The following is a 17946-nucleotide window of genomic DNA, read 5'->3' as shown; positions in this document are numbered from 1 at the left end:
TATTTGTAACTGGCTAGTGTTTTATCAACATTCGGAAAACTCACCCAGTATATCAGTCATCGTTCCAGAAACATTGGGTACCTGGTTGTCAGCTGATGCGCTGGGGCATTATCAGCCCTGACGAGGGTTAGTGGCTAGGTTTGGGGAAGATAATCTCAGGAGGGATACATATGTGATAGAATAGTGACCATTGTGGAAAAAACAAAACTGCAGATTGTCATGGAGTTCCCGTTTCATTTTTTTCTTTCTTCTGTCTTTATCGGTTTTTCTCCTGTCCTATTTTTTTTTTAAATAAAATTTCCCACCTTGCTTTTCTTGTCTATGGAGTCTACTATTGGCCCCCTGCATTAGCCCTGCAAGACAACCAGTAACACTTTGGCTCTTCAAAGAACCGTCCGAAGTGGAAGGCAGAAGCCGTCCAACACGGAATCTTGCGTCTCTTTCGCCGATGCATAACAGGAGGCCTCTTCTGAAATGGCTTTTGTGCAAAGCTTTTATTTGGCAGTCGTCGCAAAACGATGAACGTGGACAAACATTTCCTTGCTTCTTCGCCGTCCCATGGTCCTCAACTCTTTCTTCTTTCTTCCACTTTTTGCTGGTATCTCCCAACAAGACCTAGAGGTCTTCTGATCCAACTTTCTTCTCCCATCCTCCTTTTGGAGGACGTCAGTGGGCAACACAGGAGTTGCAAGTTTCCAGAAGGGAGCTTTTTTTTAGGGTTCTTCGTTTAATACGCGATTTGTTTTATACGACTGTCATATAAACAGTTGGTAAATATGCTTATTTACGTACGTCTGTTTTGTTAAGAAGGCGTTTAAGGTTTCTAGCTTTCTTAAAATATCTTTATCTATTTATCTGCCTGTCTCTATCGTCAGATTGCCAGTCTTTAAAACAACAAAAACGTCGACCACGAACTTTTATTACTGGACTTTCAGACGATCTTTTTCCAGTAAACTACTAAAACGAAGCATGCTACTACAAAGCTTCCGGTTTCTTCACATTTCATATTAACTACTAAAACGAGGCATGAGACTACAAAGCTTCCGGTTTAGTCACATTCTTTGTTTAGGCTCGCCGAGACTAACAGTGGAGAACTTCTGAGGCTAAGCGTTGGTCGTGGCAGACCACCTATACACATCCATGATTGGACAGACAAGAAATGTAGGCAGTAGTGAACGTTTTATACCAGCATGAACATATTCGAGTGAACAAGTATGACACTGTCGAGATGCAAACACTACTCCAAAACAGGACGGAGTTGTCTTCACACGAAGCATGCGTGCACGTGCGCTCTAGTGGGATGAGTGAATGTGCAGTGCGCTGTCGTCACACAAAGGCATGAGTTGCAATATTCACAGTAAAATTTCCTTCTCCTGTTCAGTGTCCCCCGGAGAAACCGCTATTTGTTTACTGGTTTGTCGTCCAACGGGCTCCCATACTTGACGAGATCGGCGGCGATGATTTCTCCGGACTCCGCTGCCACCTTTTCTGCCGGTTTGGGCGGCTTGGAGGCGTTGAGGCACCGCAGTGGGTTGGCGTAGAGGGTGAGGTCCGCAGCTATTGTAAACTCGCTGGCATCGTCTGCACGATGTCTTTACCTGCAGTGCCCTCTGTTTTCTCTGCAACACAGTCAAGAACGATAAATTTATATAATATGCGACTCTCCACCACAGAAAGGAAATGAGAGATTTTGCAAATTGTATATTTTAAAATTTACAGGTTTTGACCTTTCTTTTGATACTAAAGTTGTTCTAGTTCTAAAATTGAGTGAATTATAAAGGTTTGAAGTGTGCCACAAAGTGGACCCTAATCACCTTTCTGAGCCTCTAAGACTCATCACACACTTCGAAGGGAAAGGCTCACATACCCCTGAACATAACCTGCAATTCTGGCTACTACACAAATAGACATAAACACAGCCGCGGGCTCATGGAGCCACATTAATGCATAATCTTTGGGGCACCAAAGTAAATCTGGAAAGGACAGTCCAGGTCATTATAACCACAGAGCTAAACTTCTAACACGCGTTGTCTTTGAAAGTCTGCTTGTCTCTGTGATGTAAAGTTATATGCTTATCCCTTGTTTATCCACAGGGACGGTAATCAGGAACTTCATCTGGCGACTGAAAGCAATTTCTCAAGGAAGGGGAGACAGAAATGCACAACTAAACGACGGAACAAAGTGAATTATTGCAGGCTTTAATCAGGGAGATGTTTAAGACCGGGAGGTCGGTCCATTAACTCGTTACTCCAGAGTGCTGTGCCCTTTGGCGATGAAGTGCGTCAGGAACTTGAGAGACGGATTGTCGCCGCCAAGGAAATCTGATTGCAGTGCTCCTACATGAACAAGATGGGAATGGGATTGGTGGTGTGGGAGATCCTAGACAGCATCACCTGAAAATCTGGAGTGGCAGAGCGGTAGACTACAGTCAATAGATTTTTTTTTTTTTGTATTGTAATTTTTTTTTTTTGCTGTAGTGGATGGATTTTTGCATTACGAGTAATATATAGATAACAATATAGAGATACAAGAAGAGTGAGTGTGTGTGAGAGAGAGAGACAGACAGAAATAACGCGTTCCAATAGAAGACGAGGACAAAAATGCCTATGAGCAATGAACAATGTCTTTGTGCAGCTGTGTGTGTGCCTATGAAAGATATAGAAGTAGTTTTTTTTTTTTAGATTGTGTCACTTGCTCATTTTTTTTACCTTGTCACTAGAACTTTTATATATAGCAACCGAGAATATTTTCCACCTTTAAATTGCCCATTGGGATTAATGGTTAGCCATTGGTCATACCAATCCAAAGAAAAGCTAATGATACAGTATTATAGAGCAGCAGTAAATACTAATAATGATGATGAATAATAATAATAATGCAAAATGTGTAGAGCGCATACTCACACTCCTAAGGAGCATGCTCTTAGCGCTTACGAACAAGAACGAAACATGGACAGCATACGAGGACAGGAAAACAAGCAAATAACATGTGAACTATAAAAGAATAAACAACAATACTAACGAAGAATAAAATCAGATGCAGAAAAACAAAGAGGAACCAAATAACAAGTACAGTCTACACCCCGCTGCATACATCGTTGAGGTTTATTAGTAATCTTAAGCCGATGCACTTAATTCCATTCATCGATGAGGACATTCATCTCATGCACGCGCTGTGGAGCCAGGGTGGGGTTGGCTGCGATGGAGAGCTGTGGTGGGAATGTGTGTGTGTGGTAGGCGGGGTTAGTGGTGGTGGTGGTGGGGGGTCATGTCAGTCGGTGTAAAGAAATCATAGAAACACAATGGAGGTTGATGAGGCAAGCAGTCTTGATTTTTTTGCCCAAGGCTTTTCATAGAAAACAATGTTTGACAAACAGAAATAAAACTGCAGAAAATTGCGGAACTGCCACCATTAAGGAAACTGCGAGCTGGATGTACAGCGAGGAGTATTGCGTTTGTTTCCACGCTGACCTCAGAGAAGGTTAAAAAAAAAAGTACCAGCCGTTACCTGTTTAAAAAAATATCGTAGAATGAGAGAATTTAAGGAATCAATAAAATCCTGCAAGAAGCTGCGTCTGCGAAAACAAGGCACTTAACGGCAAGGAAACTCCAGGCGCAGTCGATGAAATTCTGGGGAAGGAAGTGGCTACACCAGTGTGACGAAGAACTGAGTGCCGTTCACACTCAGGCCACTCGAAGAACCTTGAGCAGTTATGGCCGACAGCCGTTTGCTGGTTCATCTGTGGTATCCATGTCACCATTGTTTGCCTCGAGGAGAGGAGGAACCTTCGATGAATAGAGATTCATGACATCATCAATGGTTTACTTGAATAAAGACACTTCGCCTTTGATGATGATGATGGTGGATGATGGATGGATGGTGGATGGATGATGGATGGATGATGATGATGATGCTTCTTTGACCTCATGCACACTACAAAGATACTCTAGCGGACAGTGACTGAGGTGGCTCGATGGTGGTGGACGTTTGCTGGTGGTATGGCAGTGGAGGAGGTGATAGTGTGTAAGGAGGTTAGAAAGCGGTGTTCAGTTCATGTAGCGCATGGCCTTGTTCTTTTTTTAAATATTCCTTTCTTCATTCATTATGCGTATTTCTCTTTGTTTTCCTTCTCTCTTTTTTTTCCTTGACCTCTTTTTTATCTTCCTTCTTTCTTCCATACATTTTTTTTTCTCTCTTAGTTAACTATGATGCCGTTTATGCTGTATTCTGATATTCTTTACTATAGTCATTAGGTTTCATGTTATTGGACGAGCTGTGCTCATCGCGTAAATACAAAGACCACGTGGCCTCAGTCATTTAAAAACTTCTTTTGTGTGTGTTGTGTGTGTGTGCGCGCGCGCGCGTGTAAAAGAGAGAAATCTAATAATGTTTCTTTCGCACAGGCTTGGACCATATATTTCGGTACTCAATAAACATCAGACATTGATCAAACGCCGTGTACCACCAACAGTCTGGCACGGTCCAATGCCAATATTTGCAGTCGGAAAATCGATGAGACAACATACGTCATCTGTGGTGCCAGAGGCTGGGGACGGTTGGTGGTGCAGTGGCCAATGAGCCTGACACCACGACAATGGGAATCAAGTGTCGTGGGTTTCGAATCACGGCTCTGTCATACCTTTCTCTCTGGTTGTGACATCTGTTTACAGATACTCCTGTCTGAACCCGGCTTTGGTGCTGGGGGAAAGGCGTTGTCTTTAAAGGGGAAATTGTTGAAAACTGAATATTATATTTATTAAACAATGTTAATGCATATGAAGACAATGCGTTTCTAAATATTCTTCCATCTACGACTCACTGATCTTTCTACTTCCGCCCAACCGTTCTGTCTCTCCATTCGTCTTTCTCTCTGCCCTGTCCTAACAGTTTGGCATTTTCCTTTAAATTTTTTTTTTTTTTTTTTTTTGTTTTGTTGACTAAAAGGTTGATTTTCTGCCATGCCATGTATCATCGTTCGCGGATTCAGTTCTGTCGGACTTGCCTTTTGTTGCTGCTGCTGCTGCTGCTGCTGCTGCTGCTGCTGCTGCTGCTGCTGCTGCTGCTTTCAGGCTTGCAACACCACAATGATGATATTAAGGTTGACTCATTGCGCAACACCAAGGCTTACAGCATGTCAGGCAAAAACACCCCTTGTCCATTTTTGTGCATTACGCCAGTTTCTCAATATCTTAAAGCAAAAACAAAAACTTATTGAGCTTGAAGAGCCGACCTCAGTAAGCTGGTATAATGATGCCATCGGCTCGAACAGGGCTCTAGACTCAACGGTAATATCAGCTCAGGTGTTTTGAGCTCAAGTTGGCTTTAGTCACTACCTCCACACATCGACGTCTTCCTGCAATTATCCAGCTGCCAGGTAAGTCTCTCTTATCTCATCGATTTATTTTTTTTTTTACGAATAAACACAGACTATTATACTTGGACAAATGACCTTAAGTTCTTTGACGAAGAGGACGAATTAATTTACAGCAGAATTAAAAACTGACCAAACGTTAAGCGTCGACCATATAACAGGCAGGAAAGGAACACGCACACACATTTTGAAGCAGAAAAAACTGTCAAAGCTCCAGGAGACCAGAGTTACCGTGGCAACACCTTTATATCATCGACCAGTTCGTGTAGGTTTTCGGATCCCATTCCATAATAACTGTGTGCAAGCCGTGGCTGGGCTGGTAGCTAATGAGTTAATGATTCTTGCAGCCCCAGACCACTGGCCACCCAGCACCTCACCTGCAGCGCACCTGGGCATGCACCTCGCAAAATGACAATGCCGGTGCCCATCTTTTAAAAAACATTATGGGAACTCTTGCTTGCAGGTCGTATATTTCCGCACTGAAAGCAGGGTAACCATTAACGATAATAATTATCTAGAATTTTCCATGTGCAAATGTTTCGTTAACGACTATTGCAAGAAATTTCTTTCTTTTCAGCGTTCGATAAATTGTCGGGCCTGAGGCACTGTCAGTCCCTTGGTCTTCAAATAAATCCTCCGTTTACTCTAGTCGTAGACGGTATAACAGTTTACTATTTTTTATATATGATTCTTTTATAAGAGCTTGGCGCACAGCCAAAGATTGTCATAAAGAGGGCCGACAGAACCAACAGATCACGTGATCAGATGTGAGGGACAAGGAGGGCCGACAGACGACAGAGATAAACCGGAAGGTGATTGTCACGGTGCTGATAGACCACGATGGTATGGCCGTTCCGCGCGAGTGAATGCCGCTGCCAGTCTTTTGTCCCGCTGGCAGCTATGGTGTGTGCAAGCAGTTACTCCGTGATGGAAGTGACGACCAAAAAAATAAGCTTCCTCTTTGGCTTCCTGTGTTTAAAATGTTTACAATTCTTGGCTAACGGTAGCTTTCATTACCGCCAGCGTGCTTACTTGACTGCCAGAATAATGAAATTTGGTGAGGACCTCCGCTACATAAAAGAAAGAACAAAAGAATAAGAAAATAGTATAAATGTGCACCTTGCTACCCGGCATAAACAGTTGCTCCTTTTACCTGATATACCGGGTGCCATGTGTCTTTGTTACATGAGAGAGGATAGACAAGGACAAGATAGCAGAGGATAAACAACACAAGACCATAATTCATAACTTACACCAATCACTTTCTCTACCAAGAGCCGTCCTGCAGGCTTTGCCACGTGTCTTCGATTTTGGACTCAATGTCTTTCGACATTCGTCGCATGGTTGTCAAGAAGATTAGAATTTTTTTTACTCGCAAATACTGATAACCACATCCCATGGACCTGGATATAATCGCCTTACTGAATCATGGCACCTCACTGAATATTTTAAAGCCGATTTACACGCCTCAGCCACTCGCATAGTCTATCTCTATTGGATGTCAGCTCGTCTATTCAGAGCTAACCGTGATTGCGTCCTTTGAGTAGTCATTAGTCTAAAGGCTCTGTCACACCAAGAACAGGAAACAACTTCGTGTCGACGCTTTCTCAAACGCACGAATAACGACAATTCTGGAAGCAGCGTTTTTCCGTTTGCAGCGGTACATGGATTAACTTGTTTTCGGAAACTGTGCGATCCTTGCATACAAAACCTATTGAATATCAATGAACAACCTCATGATATGACACTGATGAACCCATCGTCGTGAAATATTATTTAGCATCGAATTCCGGAAAATTGACTGAAACGGTAGTAGTACCTGCGCCATCAATTCCTGTTGTTGACAATAACACTTTGCATAGCTAGTCACAAACTTGATTTAAATTGTCTTGGTCAATACCTGGGCTTTACTAGAGCCCCATAATTCATGGGATCCATGGAAACATTCGATTGAATATGGGTAAAATTTTTGGTTAGATTTCCAAAAGTGCCTGTGGCCATTTTGTTGAGCATCAATAACTGTTCTCGAAAACAGGGCAAGGTGCAAAACCCGAACTACAAGGGAAACAGGTTTGCGAAACACACGGCAGTTTAACCAGACAAATTATGCACGAAGGTTTGACCAAGTTTCACAAAGTGGAAAAAAAAAAAACTTGCCAGATTTGGTCAAAACGTTCGTCCATTTTTGTCTGGTTAAGAACGACTTTTATGTCAAACAACAAACGAGGCTGTTTCAGAAACAGTTCCAAGGAAAACATGTTTGCCAAACACTGTTTGACACAGCCTTAAGACCGACACATGCACTTACCTGCCATTCTGATCGTCGTTTGAGCTGATGAAGCACTGATGACGGACGAGCGTGAGACTGCAGTCTGACGATTGTGGGCCAGAGATGTTGTCCCCCACCCTCTCTGTCTCTCCACGCCGCCCTGCCTCTTCCGGCTTGTGACGCGGGTTGCAGCAGGATCCCGTAGCAGACCCGAGGAAGCGAAGGAATGGCGACTCGCAGCGTGAGCGCGCCCTCAGTAGAACCGTGAAAACCAGTCATCGGCTGTCTTTGAGGCCAGGTTCGCGGCTGTAAGGCGTGGCATGCGTGGTGGCTACAGAGACATCAGCGTTGTTGTCACACAAGATAGCAAGAGAAGAGAATATCATTGGGAGAATTGGATAGATTGACTGCTTAGTTCCCACCCACCCCAACTTCAAACTTCAAAAGCGATGAGAAAACCTCGATAATGATTATTACTTTGCACTTCCGGATGCAAGTACTCATTTGGATAACTGGTTTTCATCAAACTGTAATTTTACACTTTAGGGAAGAGGGGGGGGGGATGTCACATAACAATTTATCATTATCTTAGCCAAAAAGTCGAGAACATGGTACGGTGGTGGTCGATGAAGCACAAGGCATCCCCCGACGGTTGGTTATGACCAGGATTAAAAGGACATTTATTTCTGTTTGCATATGTGACTGTATCTGTAAACGTCACTCAAAAAAAAAAAAAAGTTTTGAAGAGAAGTGGAATTTGAGATGGTGTTCTTAAAGCGACAGGTTCATAGTTTTTTTTTTTTTTTTTTTAAATTAAAGTTAGGATTTTAAGCAACATTATGCTATTTTACACGATAAGTTCAAACTTATAGAGACTTAAACATCTTAGTGAAAAATCTTTTTACAGCCATCTAAACCTCATCACAACCATCGCATTGTCTACTTGGAATCCGACATCAGGAATAGTGTAGATTTTCTGGTGGGAAGAAAATCGACTTCTTAAGAGAATAAATGAAGTCATGCAGTTTGTTTTTTGTTTTCTATTTGCAATGAAGCAAATTCAGAAATAGATAATCCGGGGAGACAGCCACTTCGGCCCCAAGCCACATCGATCCAGCTATAATTTTTATATATCATCCTCAACCCAGCGTCAGATCGACCCATGCCAAGACCAAATGTTGCCACGTAAAATGAAATACACGTAGTCCCAACGCCGAAAATCGAATCAACCCATGCCTAGATGACAAATCTATCACCGATGACACAGACAAGTCAAATATTGCCAACAATACACATCTCTGTTAATGATGGTAGAACAGTTTAGAAACAATATGATTCATGATGAGCGTCATCTGGAACAAACAAGAAACTATAAGACCTGATAAAGGTTTTCCCATGACCTTTTCAGATCGTTTTATATATAAAGACCTCTCAATTTGGGGGGACCCAGATTTTATGTGAGGGCGGTGACCATATCCTCTTCCCCAACCCTCTGTTAGGTACCATTTACCAGATGGATCGAGTTGGGAAAGATCTCAATTGGGACGCCAGCGGTCTAACCACTCAGCTATTCCTCCTACTCAGTCCTGCAAAACTGTCTAAAAACAAACTTGGCCGAGTTTTTAAATTTTAAAATAAATCCCTATTTTGTTCAAGACATTTTACGAATTCGATTATCATTTTTTAACAATCAATAATCAATAACTGTATGCAAGATGTTGCCACACATTATGAGCAAACTGGAATAGTCGTAGAAAATCTTTTTTTCGCGCGCGGGCAGCAACTCTATGCAAGGACGACAAACAAGGTTTGCTTGACGCATAGGGAGTGCACAAGAAATGGTTTCTAATAATATCGTGATACCTATTAAAACAGGCTGATATGTATTTCAGATAAGATAAAATAAGAATTATATATTCGTAAATTTCAAAAGATTAGTATAGTTTACAATAAAATATAATAATGATAATAACGATAAAAGGAAATATTTTGGAGTATTGAAGAGTCCCCAATCCCCATAATTCATTGTGTTTCCTGTGCATGAGTAAGGATTTTGCATGTTTAGTGGATTGACTGTAACAGTGTTTGTTATTCAGGTAAACCGACGTGTGCTTTCCAAAAATTACGTTGACAGTTTTTCAAGATGATAGCATGACAACAGAAAATACTTTTAAAATGGGGATCGTAAAGAGGATTAGGTCGAACGCGATAATCACGTCATTAGAGTCATTAATCAGACGATTTGTTTTTCGAAATCTTGACTCTGTCATGATGTGTATCTTGCATCGTTATCAATGCGCTGTGTTCGTCGTGTTAACTGCAACATTATAAAGTGGTTATTGCTAGCATCTGGCTAATTTATAGAAGAATCTTTTGATCGTTTCAGCATTTAACATTTATTTCGACAGAAAATTGAGAGGTGTTGTCATTCAGAAGTATTTATAATCCCGGTCATTCTACGTTTTCTTCACAACAGATTGTGAGGTCATGCGTGAGAAAGTATTGCTGATGGTGGTTTTAAGTAGAATAAATGGTGATGGATTGTGACCCTTAAATCAATGGTTGGGAGTGACTGATTTTAAAAAAAAGCTGAGGGATGAAGATTTATTAGTTGTCTTAGTCGTGCAGGTGGAATGTAGTCCATCACATCACAACAATAAATTTCTATATAAAATCAAATATTGATCATGGTATATGTATTTTTATGCTTTGGGTTTATGTTTCACCTTCTGTTTCCTTGTCAAAAAGGATGGATCGATTGTTACGACTTGGTGGGGGAATGCCCAGTCTTGGTCAGGTGAGGTTGCTAGACAGATTTTTAAGAATGGGATCATGGTTGTAGCAGCTTAAAGCATTTGTTGTTTGTTTGGGAAAGTAAAGGGTAAATGGTATTGCAGTGTAAGTTGTTTTTGATGTGTGTACAGAAAAAACAAAGTTGACTTGTTTCAATAGGCACAAAAGCAATTTCTTTAACTTAACTTCAAAGATTGCTGCTTTGGAGTAGGATAACATTTTAAAAATAATTTAAACATAATACTTTTCTTGTGATCTGTTTGCCATAGACAGTTCAGAGGACTGCACTTAGGTGTTATGTGTGCTTGATACAAACTATGCACATTGTGTATTCAAATTCCTTTCAGCTGAGCTTATAGTACACAGTAGGAGCATATGACAAACATTCATAACCTACATAAAAGATACTGATATATGTATACCTTCATGAAATTTTTTATTAACAGAAGAAACAATAAAAAGATGTAATAATACTCTTGTCTTGGTGCTTCAGAGTGCACCTCCATCAGATGCACCGGTAGTAGACACTGCTGAGCAGGTGTACATCTCATCTCTGGCACTACTGAAGGTTTGTATGCTCTGCATTTTTCTCCAGTATTCCACAATTATTTTAAACATTTTTGTCCAATTTAAAGCAAATACCTATTGTAAATAATTTTTTTTTTAATGTTAAGTGGTTAAAATAGAACCAGTATCCTTTGGAGCAAAGTGAGGGGAAGAGGCCTGATTGCTAATCATGTAGTGAATTGTGATCTTGAACATGCCATATTTAGAGATAGAGAGTTCAGATGTTAAAATCCTATTTTTGCTGAAGAAAAAGAAAAAAATTTGTTTTAGTTAGTTGAACCAGTATAAGAAAAATGTGAATGTCACAGGTGCTATAAGAAGTGCTGTTTTACAGATGCTGAAACATGGAAGGGCAGGAGTGCCAATGGAAGTGATGGGACTTATGTTAGGAGAGTTTGTGGATGATTACACTGTAAGAGTCATAGATGTCTTTGCAATGCCACAGTCAGGCACAGTAAGTACTGCAGCAATTCACGGATCTTTTTTAAAATGTTCTTGTATTTGTCTTGGTTTGATTTATGCATGAAGGAAAGCAAAAGTGTTTGACTTTTAAGTGACATAAAGTGTCTAACCATAGGTTACCTTTATAGCTATAAAGCAAATTTGTAGATAGTAGAAACATTTCTTTAAGCTTTCTGCTTTATTCATGTATGAAAAGTGTATGGGATTAATTCTTAAAATGTGATCTATATTGCTTATTAATCTAAAATTCAAAAATAGGAACATTTTCATGTCCAGCTTTTCTGAACAATTATTTTGTTGGTAGGGTGTGAGCGTAGAAGCAGTGGACCCAGTTTTTCAAGCAAAAATGTTGGATATGCTAAAGCAGACTGGGAGGTAAGATGAAAAAGCATGCAGATGTGTATGAGCAGACATGAATGTATGTTCGTTTTTAGGAATCTGTGCACCTTTTGCCACAGTTGAGCACTTTTTAAGAAATGGCAACATATCAGTACTTCTGCCTTCGTTGTCAGTTGCTTTCATTTTGAACAATAATTCATTATCAGTATTAATTAGCACTTATACTACATTTAGGAGTAAGTGCATCTGATGCATAAAAAATATTTGTCAGCAAATATTCTTTGCGTGTATTCTCACATTTTCATTACCAGGCCAGAAATGGTTGTTGGGTGGTATCACTCTCACCCAGGCTTTGGCTGCTGGTTGTCGGGTGTGGATATCAACACTCAGCAGAGCTTTGAGGCCCTGTCAGAACGTGCTGTAGCAGTTGTTGTTGATCCCATTCAGAGCGTCAAAGGAAAGGTGAGCATTCATTGTGTGCCGTTTGTGGTGCACAGTCTTGTAGATCTTAGACAGATATGTCTTTATCATGAATATTTCATGAATACATCGTGAGTAAATTTGATAAGTTGAAACTAGAAACACTAAAACACACACTTTGAAGAAATGTATAGCAGTTTCTCATTACTATTTCTCAAGTCTACATTTCTGAACTGTAGTAAACTGCTATTAGAAAAGACCTTTATAATCCAAAAAGAGCTTCTTTGGTTCTTGATCTGTCTTGATTCTCCTTATCGAGTGCAGCATTTCACATTGTTGATGACAGTTCTTTTGATTTCCTCAGACACCATTGCAGTGTCTCTCAGGCTTTTCTACTTGAGTTTGGAAACTATCTGATTGATTTAACTCAGTTGTTATCAGTAATGTTTCTTTTGATGCATCTGTTCTTTCTTTTGGGCCATCCGGTAGTGCAATGGTTAGTGCCTGTCACCAGTACAGTAAGGGTTTGCTGTCCAGGGTTCAGATCTTATCTCAGGCATGTTGTTCGATTTTTGCATGTGGCATCTGTTTACAGGGCTGGCTACCCTGCTGTGATAGCACCTTCATTGCTGACTCTGCATAAAACACCAATACCCCCCTCTTAATTTTTGGAGTTCCACAGAAATTTGTTCTTGGGTTCATTCTTAGCTTACACAGCTATTCATCAGAACAGTGCCTTCAGACTGTACCTTGTTCACTTAACAAAGTAACTATTTTAATCACTAGTTCTTTCCAGATTTGGTTTTGTGAACTTTCTATTTTCTGGTTGTCCACATCACATAATTGACAAACTACAGACGTGCCAGAACTCTGCCAAAAAACCTTGTTCTCAAGAAAGTGTATTCATCAACCTCTTCTCCTCTTCTCTGTATGCTCTGCTTGTTGCATATTCTAGTACAAGTTGATTCCAAGCTCGCTTTGATAGGTTATTGTTTCCCCTACATCCTTAGCTAATATGCTCAATGTGTACTCTCCACTGAGACATTGCCATTCCTGTCAGACCACACTATTTTGCACCTGCCTAAAATTTGCACCAAAAAGTGTGTGTGTGTGCTGCCAATGAGAGAGAGTAGTATTTTTTTTTTACATCTTTTCCCTAAAAGTTGCATTCCATATTCATGGACTGATAATGTGAAATCCCGGAGAGCCTGACCCCATGTTGGGATTTCCTGCACAATACAAGCATCCTTATTATTTTCTGTGAGAAAAACGGATTTAGCTAATGGTTTATAAATCTTGGTTGATCATTTCTGGCTAAACATAGCTCTACCTTACTGATTATTGCTAAAGATGTCAACATTAAATTGAATCTTGTTTGCATAGGTGGTGATTGATGCTTTCCGACTTATCAACCCAAATATGATGGTACTGGGTCAAGAACCCCGACAAACAACATCCAATCTTGGTCACCTCAATAAACCCTCTATACAGGTTTGTTTTGCTGCCCAAATTATGGTTTAGCTTTTGCTTTAGTCTACTGACTGTCCTTCTTGTGTCCTTTTACTTTTCTTATTTCTTACTTTATTTCCTTCCATGAAAAATAACAAAGATAATTTTATTATTAGTATCTCAACTGCATCTTATATTTTGAAGAGAACATCACACTGTTTCTTTAGTGTATTGTGTGAGATTATCAGCATTCTTTTCCAAAGCAGTTTTTGTATGTTAGGTGCCTATCTCTTGCATATGACTGCACAGAGACATACATATTTATGTTTTCTGACATTGATATATTTCCTGCAGGCATTGATACATGGCCTCAATCGGCACTACTATTCGCTGGCAATCAACTACAGAAAAAATGAATTAGAGCAGAAGGTTTGTATGTTGCTTCTTTTTTTTTGGGGGGTGGGGGGCATATTTTTAGTTGCTTATTGTGCATGTCATTAAAGATTTGCTTAACTATGAGAATAATTTGTTTTTTGATAGTATACATCATCGTACAAACTAGTGTGACCAAAGTTACAGTTAAATGGGAATTTTTTTCATGTGTGATTGGATCAGCCATTCCAGGTTCCTTATTTTTTCTTATGGAAGTGTGTAACAAATTGCAGAAAGCATTTGTGCATGTTTGCACTCGGCTGTTCTCTTGCGTGCACGGGCATTCTGTCAGATATACATGTCTTTTACTGGCAGATGCTGCTGAACCTGAACAAAAAAAGCTGGGTGGATGGCTTGGCACTGCAGGATTATCGCCAACATTGCAGCCTGAATGAGAAGACTGTAGGTGACATGCTTGATCTTGCCAAAAACTATCACAAGGTGAGCAGTTGCCATCCATTAAAAAGTGTTTTGAGCATCTTTTACAAGTTTTATTTTGTTAGCATAGGTGAGGAAGGTGAGTAGTTCAATTTCTTGATAATGCCACATTTAATATAAGGATATACTCCCAGACTCAGACATTTGAGTGAAAAGTTTTAATTATTTAATGGCTGTATAGGAGGAATGTAATTCTTGGCTTTGACATTATTCTTTTGTCATAGTGATGTATAGACACTCTTCTACTATTTGCATTTCATTAATGATCATTCATGTCAGGTACAAGGAAAAAACTCGGTTAATAATTAGTGTGACCATTTAAGTCTCTTTGTGTTGAACTTGTTTTAGAGATCAGAAAAAAGAGCAATTAAGATTTTCTAACGTTTGTTTAGCAGGATTGTTCAAAAAGTGCTCTGAAAATGTAAACACTATTTGATGCTGGAAAGCATTTATCTCAGCTTTACTGTGATCACCCATCATGTGGAAATAAGACATCATCTTTTATTTTGCATTCATAGACACATTTCATCAGCATTTTGCCTTATGTAAATAGTATCTTCTCACTGCAAACTCAATCCATTTCGTGCATAAATAGAGAAGATCCCAGTCTGTCGTGCCACCTGCAGAAAATTGGTAGGGCTCACGATTTGAATATAAAGCAGGGCTTCTGCTAAGGCTAAATTCTTTGGGGTCCCAGGGACCCCTTCTTCAGATTTCTAAGGGGTCCCAGGCTACCTCTAAGGGGTCCCTTTACAAAGTCGAAAAAAAACCCCAACAAATCAACCACTTTGTTTAACTGCCTTTCAGGCACACAAAGCACTGTAATGTCTAGTCAGAAACGGCGAGATTTCTGTGCCATGAAGAGTGTGCAAGCATCTGTGATAAGCTTATGAGCTCACTGTACCTGGGGTGCTCACTTTCTTTTCGTTTCTGAGATGATGATTTTAACCATGCTGTCAACGACATCTTGGAACTTCCCAGTAATGGAAAAAACAAACTCAGTGCAAGGGAAGTAACTCTCACCTTGTAGCAGACGACAACAATAGATATGGCTACGATGCCAGACACTATACTTACTCAATTTTATATCTGTTCTTCGCCCAAATTTGAAGGGGTCCCCTGGGACCCCATTGATGAAAATTGAAGGGGTCCTCCGAACTTTTAATGCGTACTGTACGCAGTTTTTTGCGTAAGCAGAAGCCCTGATAAAGGTCTAGAAAATAAAAGAGATGCTGATAGACTTTAGAAGGTGCCCCACTTCAGTCCCTAATCTGGAGTTTGATTACATGAAGGTGGAAAGGTAATATATTGCCTGCAGACACTAAGGAAGCTGCAAGCTATATAAAAAGATTATTCAGTAAAAGATAATTCAAAATCATTTTATGTATGCTGTCCAGGAATATTGTTTTATTTGTCTTCTTTTGCAGGCTTTAGAAGAAGAGGAAACCATGACACCAGAACAACTCGCCATAAAAAATGTTGGCAAACAGGTATTAAGACATGCCCTCTTCACACTATGCTTTATAGTATCTTGTATAATTTCTTTCTACAGTAATTTTTTTATTTTCCCCCTTTTGAAAATCTCATCGCTTTTTTGAAAGCACGCGATTTTCCTTCTGTTTGCTTTATGTTATTCTGTTAGGAAAACTGTACATTGAGTTTTTTTTAAATGCTATGCCCGAGACATGTTGAACCATATAAAATTCACTGTGCCTTAAGCCTCAAGGTTATGGGACCTTTATTTTATATATAATTTTTTAAATCTTGGATGAATAGGTTCTGAATTAAAGCTCTTAATGCATTATGCATGATTCTGCGAAATAACTTACAAAAGTTTTGATTATACAGATTTTTTAGTTTTAATATGATTCATTTGATCTTACACTTATCTCTTATCATGCAGGACCCCAAGCGTCACTTGGAAGAACACGTAGATGTGATGATGACAAAGAACATTGTCCAGTGTTTAGGCGCTATGCTACACACTGTTGTTTTTAAGTAAAGTTTAGTTCTGCAGCAGCAACATCATCATAAGACATCCAGCTTCATGCTCTCATCAGCTGCAGAAGTAGGATATTCAAAGGACAGAGCAGAGTTTTGAGGAAGTGCAGCTGAAAGCCATCACAAGAAAATAAATATTTTGAGTCATGTCGAGGTCTGGATTTGTGAGAATCTGTATTTAGGTATTTTAAAAGTTAAATAGTGTTTAGGAAGTGGTAATTTGTGTGTTACATATTATTTAAAAAGAGCTAAAATGTTGTCATAAATTGTCAACTTCATCTCCCATGCAGAAATATCATTCATTTATCCATTTATTTAAGAATGGAAATGTTGGTTTTGTAAATAAATCTTTTTACATGTCATTGGCATTGTTCTTTCTTTTGACTTGATTTTATTTTTTGGCCATTTTTCCATGTAATTTGTTGTAGATCTTCATCATCTGTGTGTCTTGCCATATATGTAAATCTGAGTGTTTATGTGTGGCATACCATGCCCATTTTAACAGATTGCTTATTATAGCCTTGTAAGCATGTGGGTTGTATTTACTCCTCATTAACATTGAGGAAGCTACCTAGTCTAGTGTGCTGGCAAGTAGAAACTACTTTTTGTCTACTTAGTAATGTGCACCTGACTGACTATAGGTGAAAGAGATTTAAGGATAATCTGATCCACAGTTTTCAATCATGGCCTATTACGAGGCTACAACACTTTTTTTTTTTTTAAAATACCCCCTTTTAAATAGTTACTAATTCATTTTTGCTGTATCATATTATACATTTATTTTTACTTGTGTTGACTGCTGTTATAAACAGTTATACATTGCCTGTGGTTTTCTTAAATTTCTTGAATTTAACATTATCATCACCTTCTCTTGCCGTGATATAGCTTTAGTCCTCAACTAACCAACAGAAATGTGCTCAGGAATCTTCTCCCTGTGACTATTTTCAGGTGAAAACGTAATCTCTCTTACTGAGCTGCGGCAGGTCCTTCAAAAATCCAAGGAGTCTGCAATGTTAGACTATATGCAACACTTTTTATTAGCTACTAACGGATCTCTCCTAAACTTCAATTTTATGTGGGCGTCTGGTGGTTTTCATCTATCGTGGAGAGGCACTCGTGGTGCCCATCCCCAAAACTCATAAACGATCCCTGATTCAGATTCTCGCCAAATCGCTCTATCTAGTTGTCTAGGCAAAACTTTGGAATGCATGGCGAGTGCCCCTCTTACTGATAGCTTGTCTTAGTGTCTCCTCTCCAACCTGCAGTGTGGCTTCAAGGATAACAGCATCTTAATAAACCATCTCTTTTTTTAATTGGCAACAACACGTAGTGTATATGGGAGCGACGCATTTATCTGTTAGAACAACTTTGTTAAATATATTTATTTGGTAATGGTAAAGCTAAT

The 17946-nt window shown here is 39.6% G+C and overlaps 1 protein-coding gene and 1 long non-coding RNA gene across 2 annotated transcripts; one reads left to right on the top strand and one right to left on the bottom strand.

Moving 5' to 3' along the window:
• Nucleotides 1-903: 903 nt before the first annotated feature.
• LOC112562905 lies at nt 904-9123 on the bottom strand. Its single transcript, XR_003098940.1, has 2 exons — nt 7680-9123; nt 904-1619 (listed from the first exon to the last, which is right to left on the bottom strand). It is a non-coding gene; the product is annotated as an uncharacterized LOC112562905 (long non-coding RNA).
• Nucleotides 9124-9649: 526 nt separating this feature from the next.
• LOC112562903 (26S proteasome non-ATPase regulatory subunit 14) lies at nt 9650-16903 on the top strand. Its single transcript, XM_025236501.1, has 11 exons — nt 9650-9736; nt 10389-10437; nt 10927-11001; nt 11335-11454; nt 11767-11837; nt 12113-12263; nt 13605-13712; nt 14025-14099; nt 14418-14543; nt 15968-16030; nt 16444-16903. Exons 2-11 carry the CDS (start codon nt 10390-10392, stop codon nt 16540-16542), a joined length of 936 nt encoding a protein of 311 aa, XP_025092286.1. The 5' UTR covers nt 9650-9736; nt 10389; the 3' UTR covers nt 16543-16903.
• The last annotated feature ends 1043 nt before the right edge of the window (nt 16904-17946 follow it).

This window comes from Pomacea canaliculata, linkage group LG4, assembly GCF_003073045.1.
Source record: "Pomacea canaliculata isolate SZHN2017 linkage group LG4, ASM307304v1, whole genome shotgun sequence".
NCBI classification, from domain to species: Eukaryota; Metazoa; Mollusca; class Gastropoda; order Architaenioglossa; family Ampullariidae; genus Pomacea; species Pomacea canaliculata.
This window is presented reverse-complemented; position numbering and strand designations above follow the sequence as displayed.

Bases quoted from the DNA above. Each gene is read 5' to 3' on its own strand.
- LOC112562903 (XM_025236501.1), top strand. From the start codon at position 10,390: ATGGATCGATTGTTACGACTTGGTGGGGGAATGCCCAGTCTTGGTCAG. The intron at 11,838-12,112 runs GTAAGATGAAAA...TTTCATTACCAG, and splicing joins ATGCTAAAGCAGACTGGGAG to GCCAGAAATGGTTGTTGGGT. The intron at 12,264-13,604 runs GTGAGCATTCAT...TTGTTTGCATAG, and splicing joins TTCAGAGCGTCAAAGGAAAG to GTGGTGATTGATGCTTTCCG.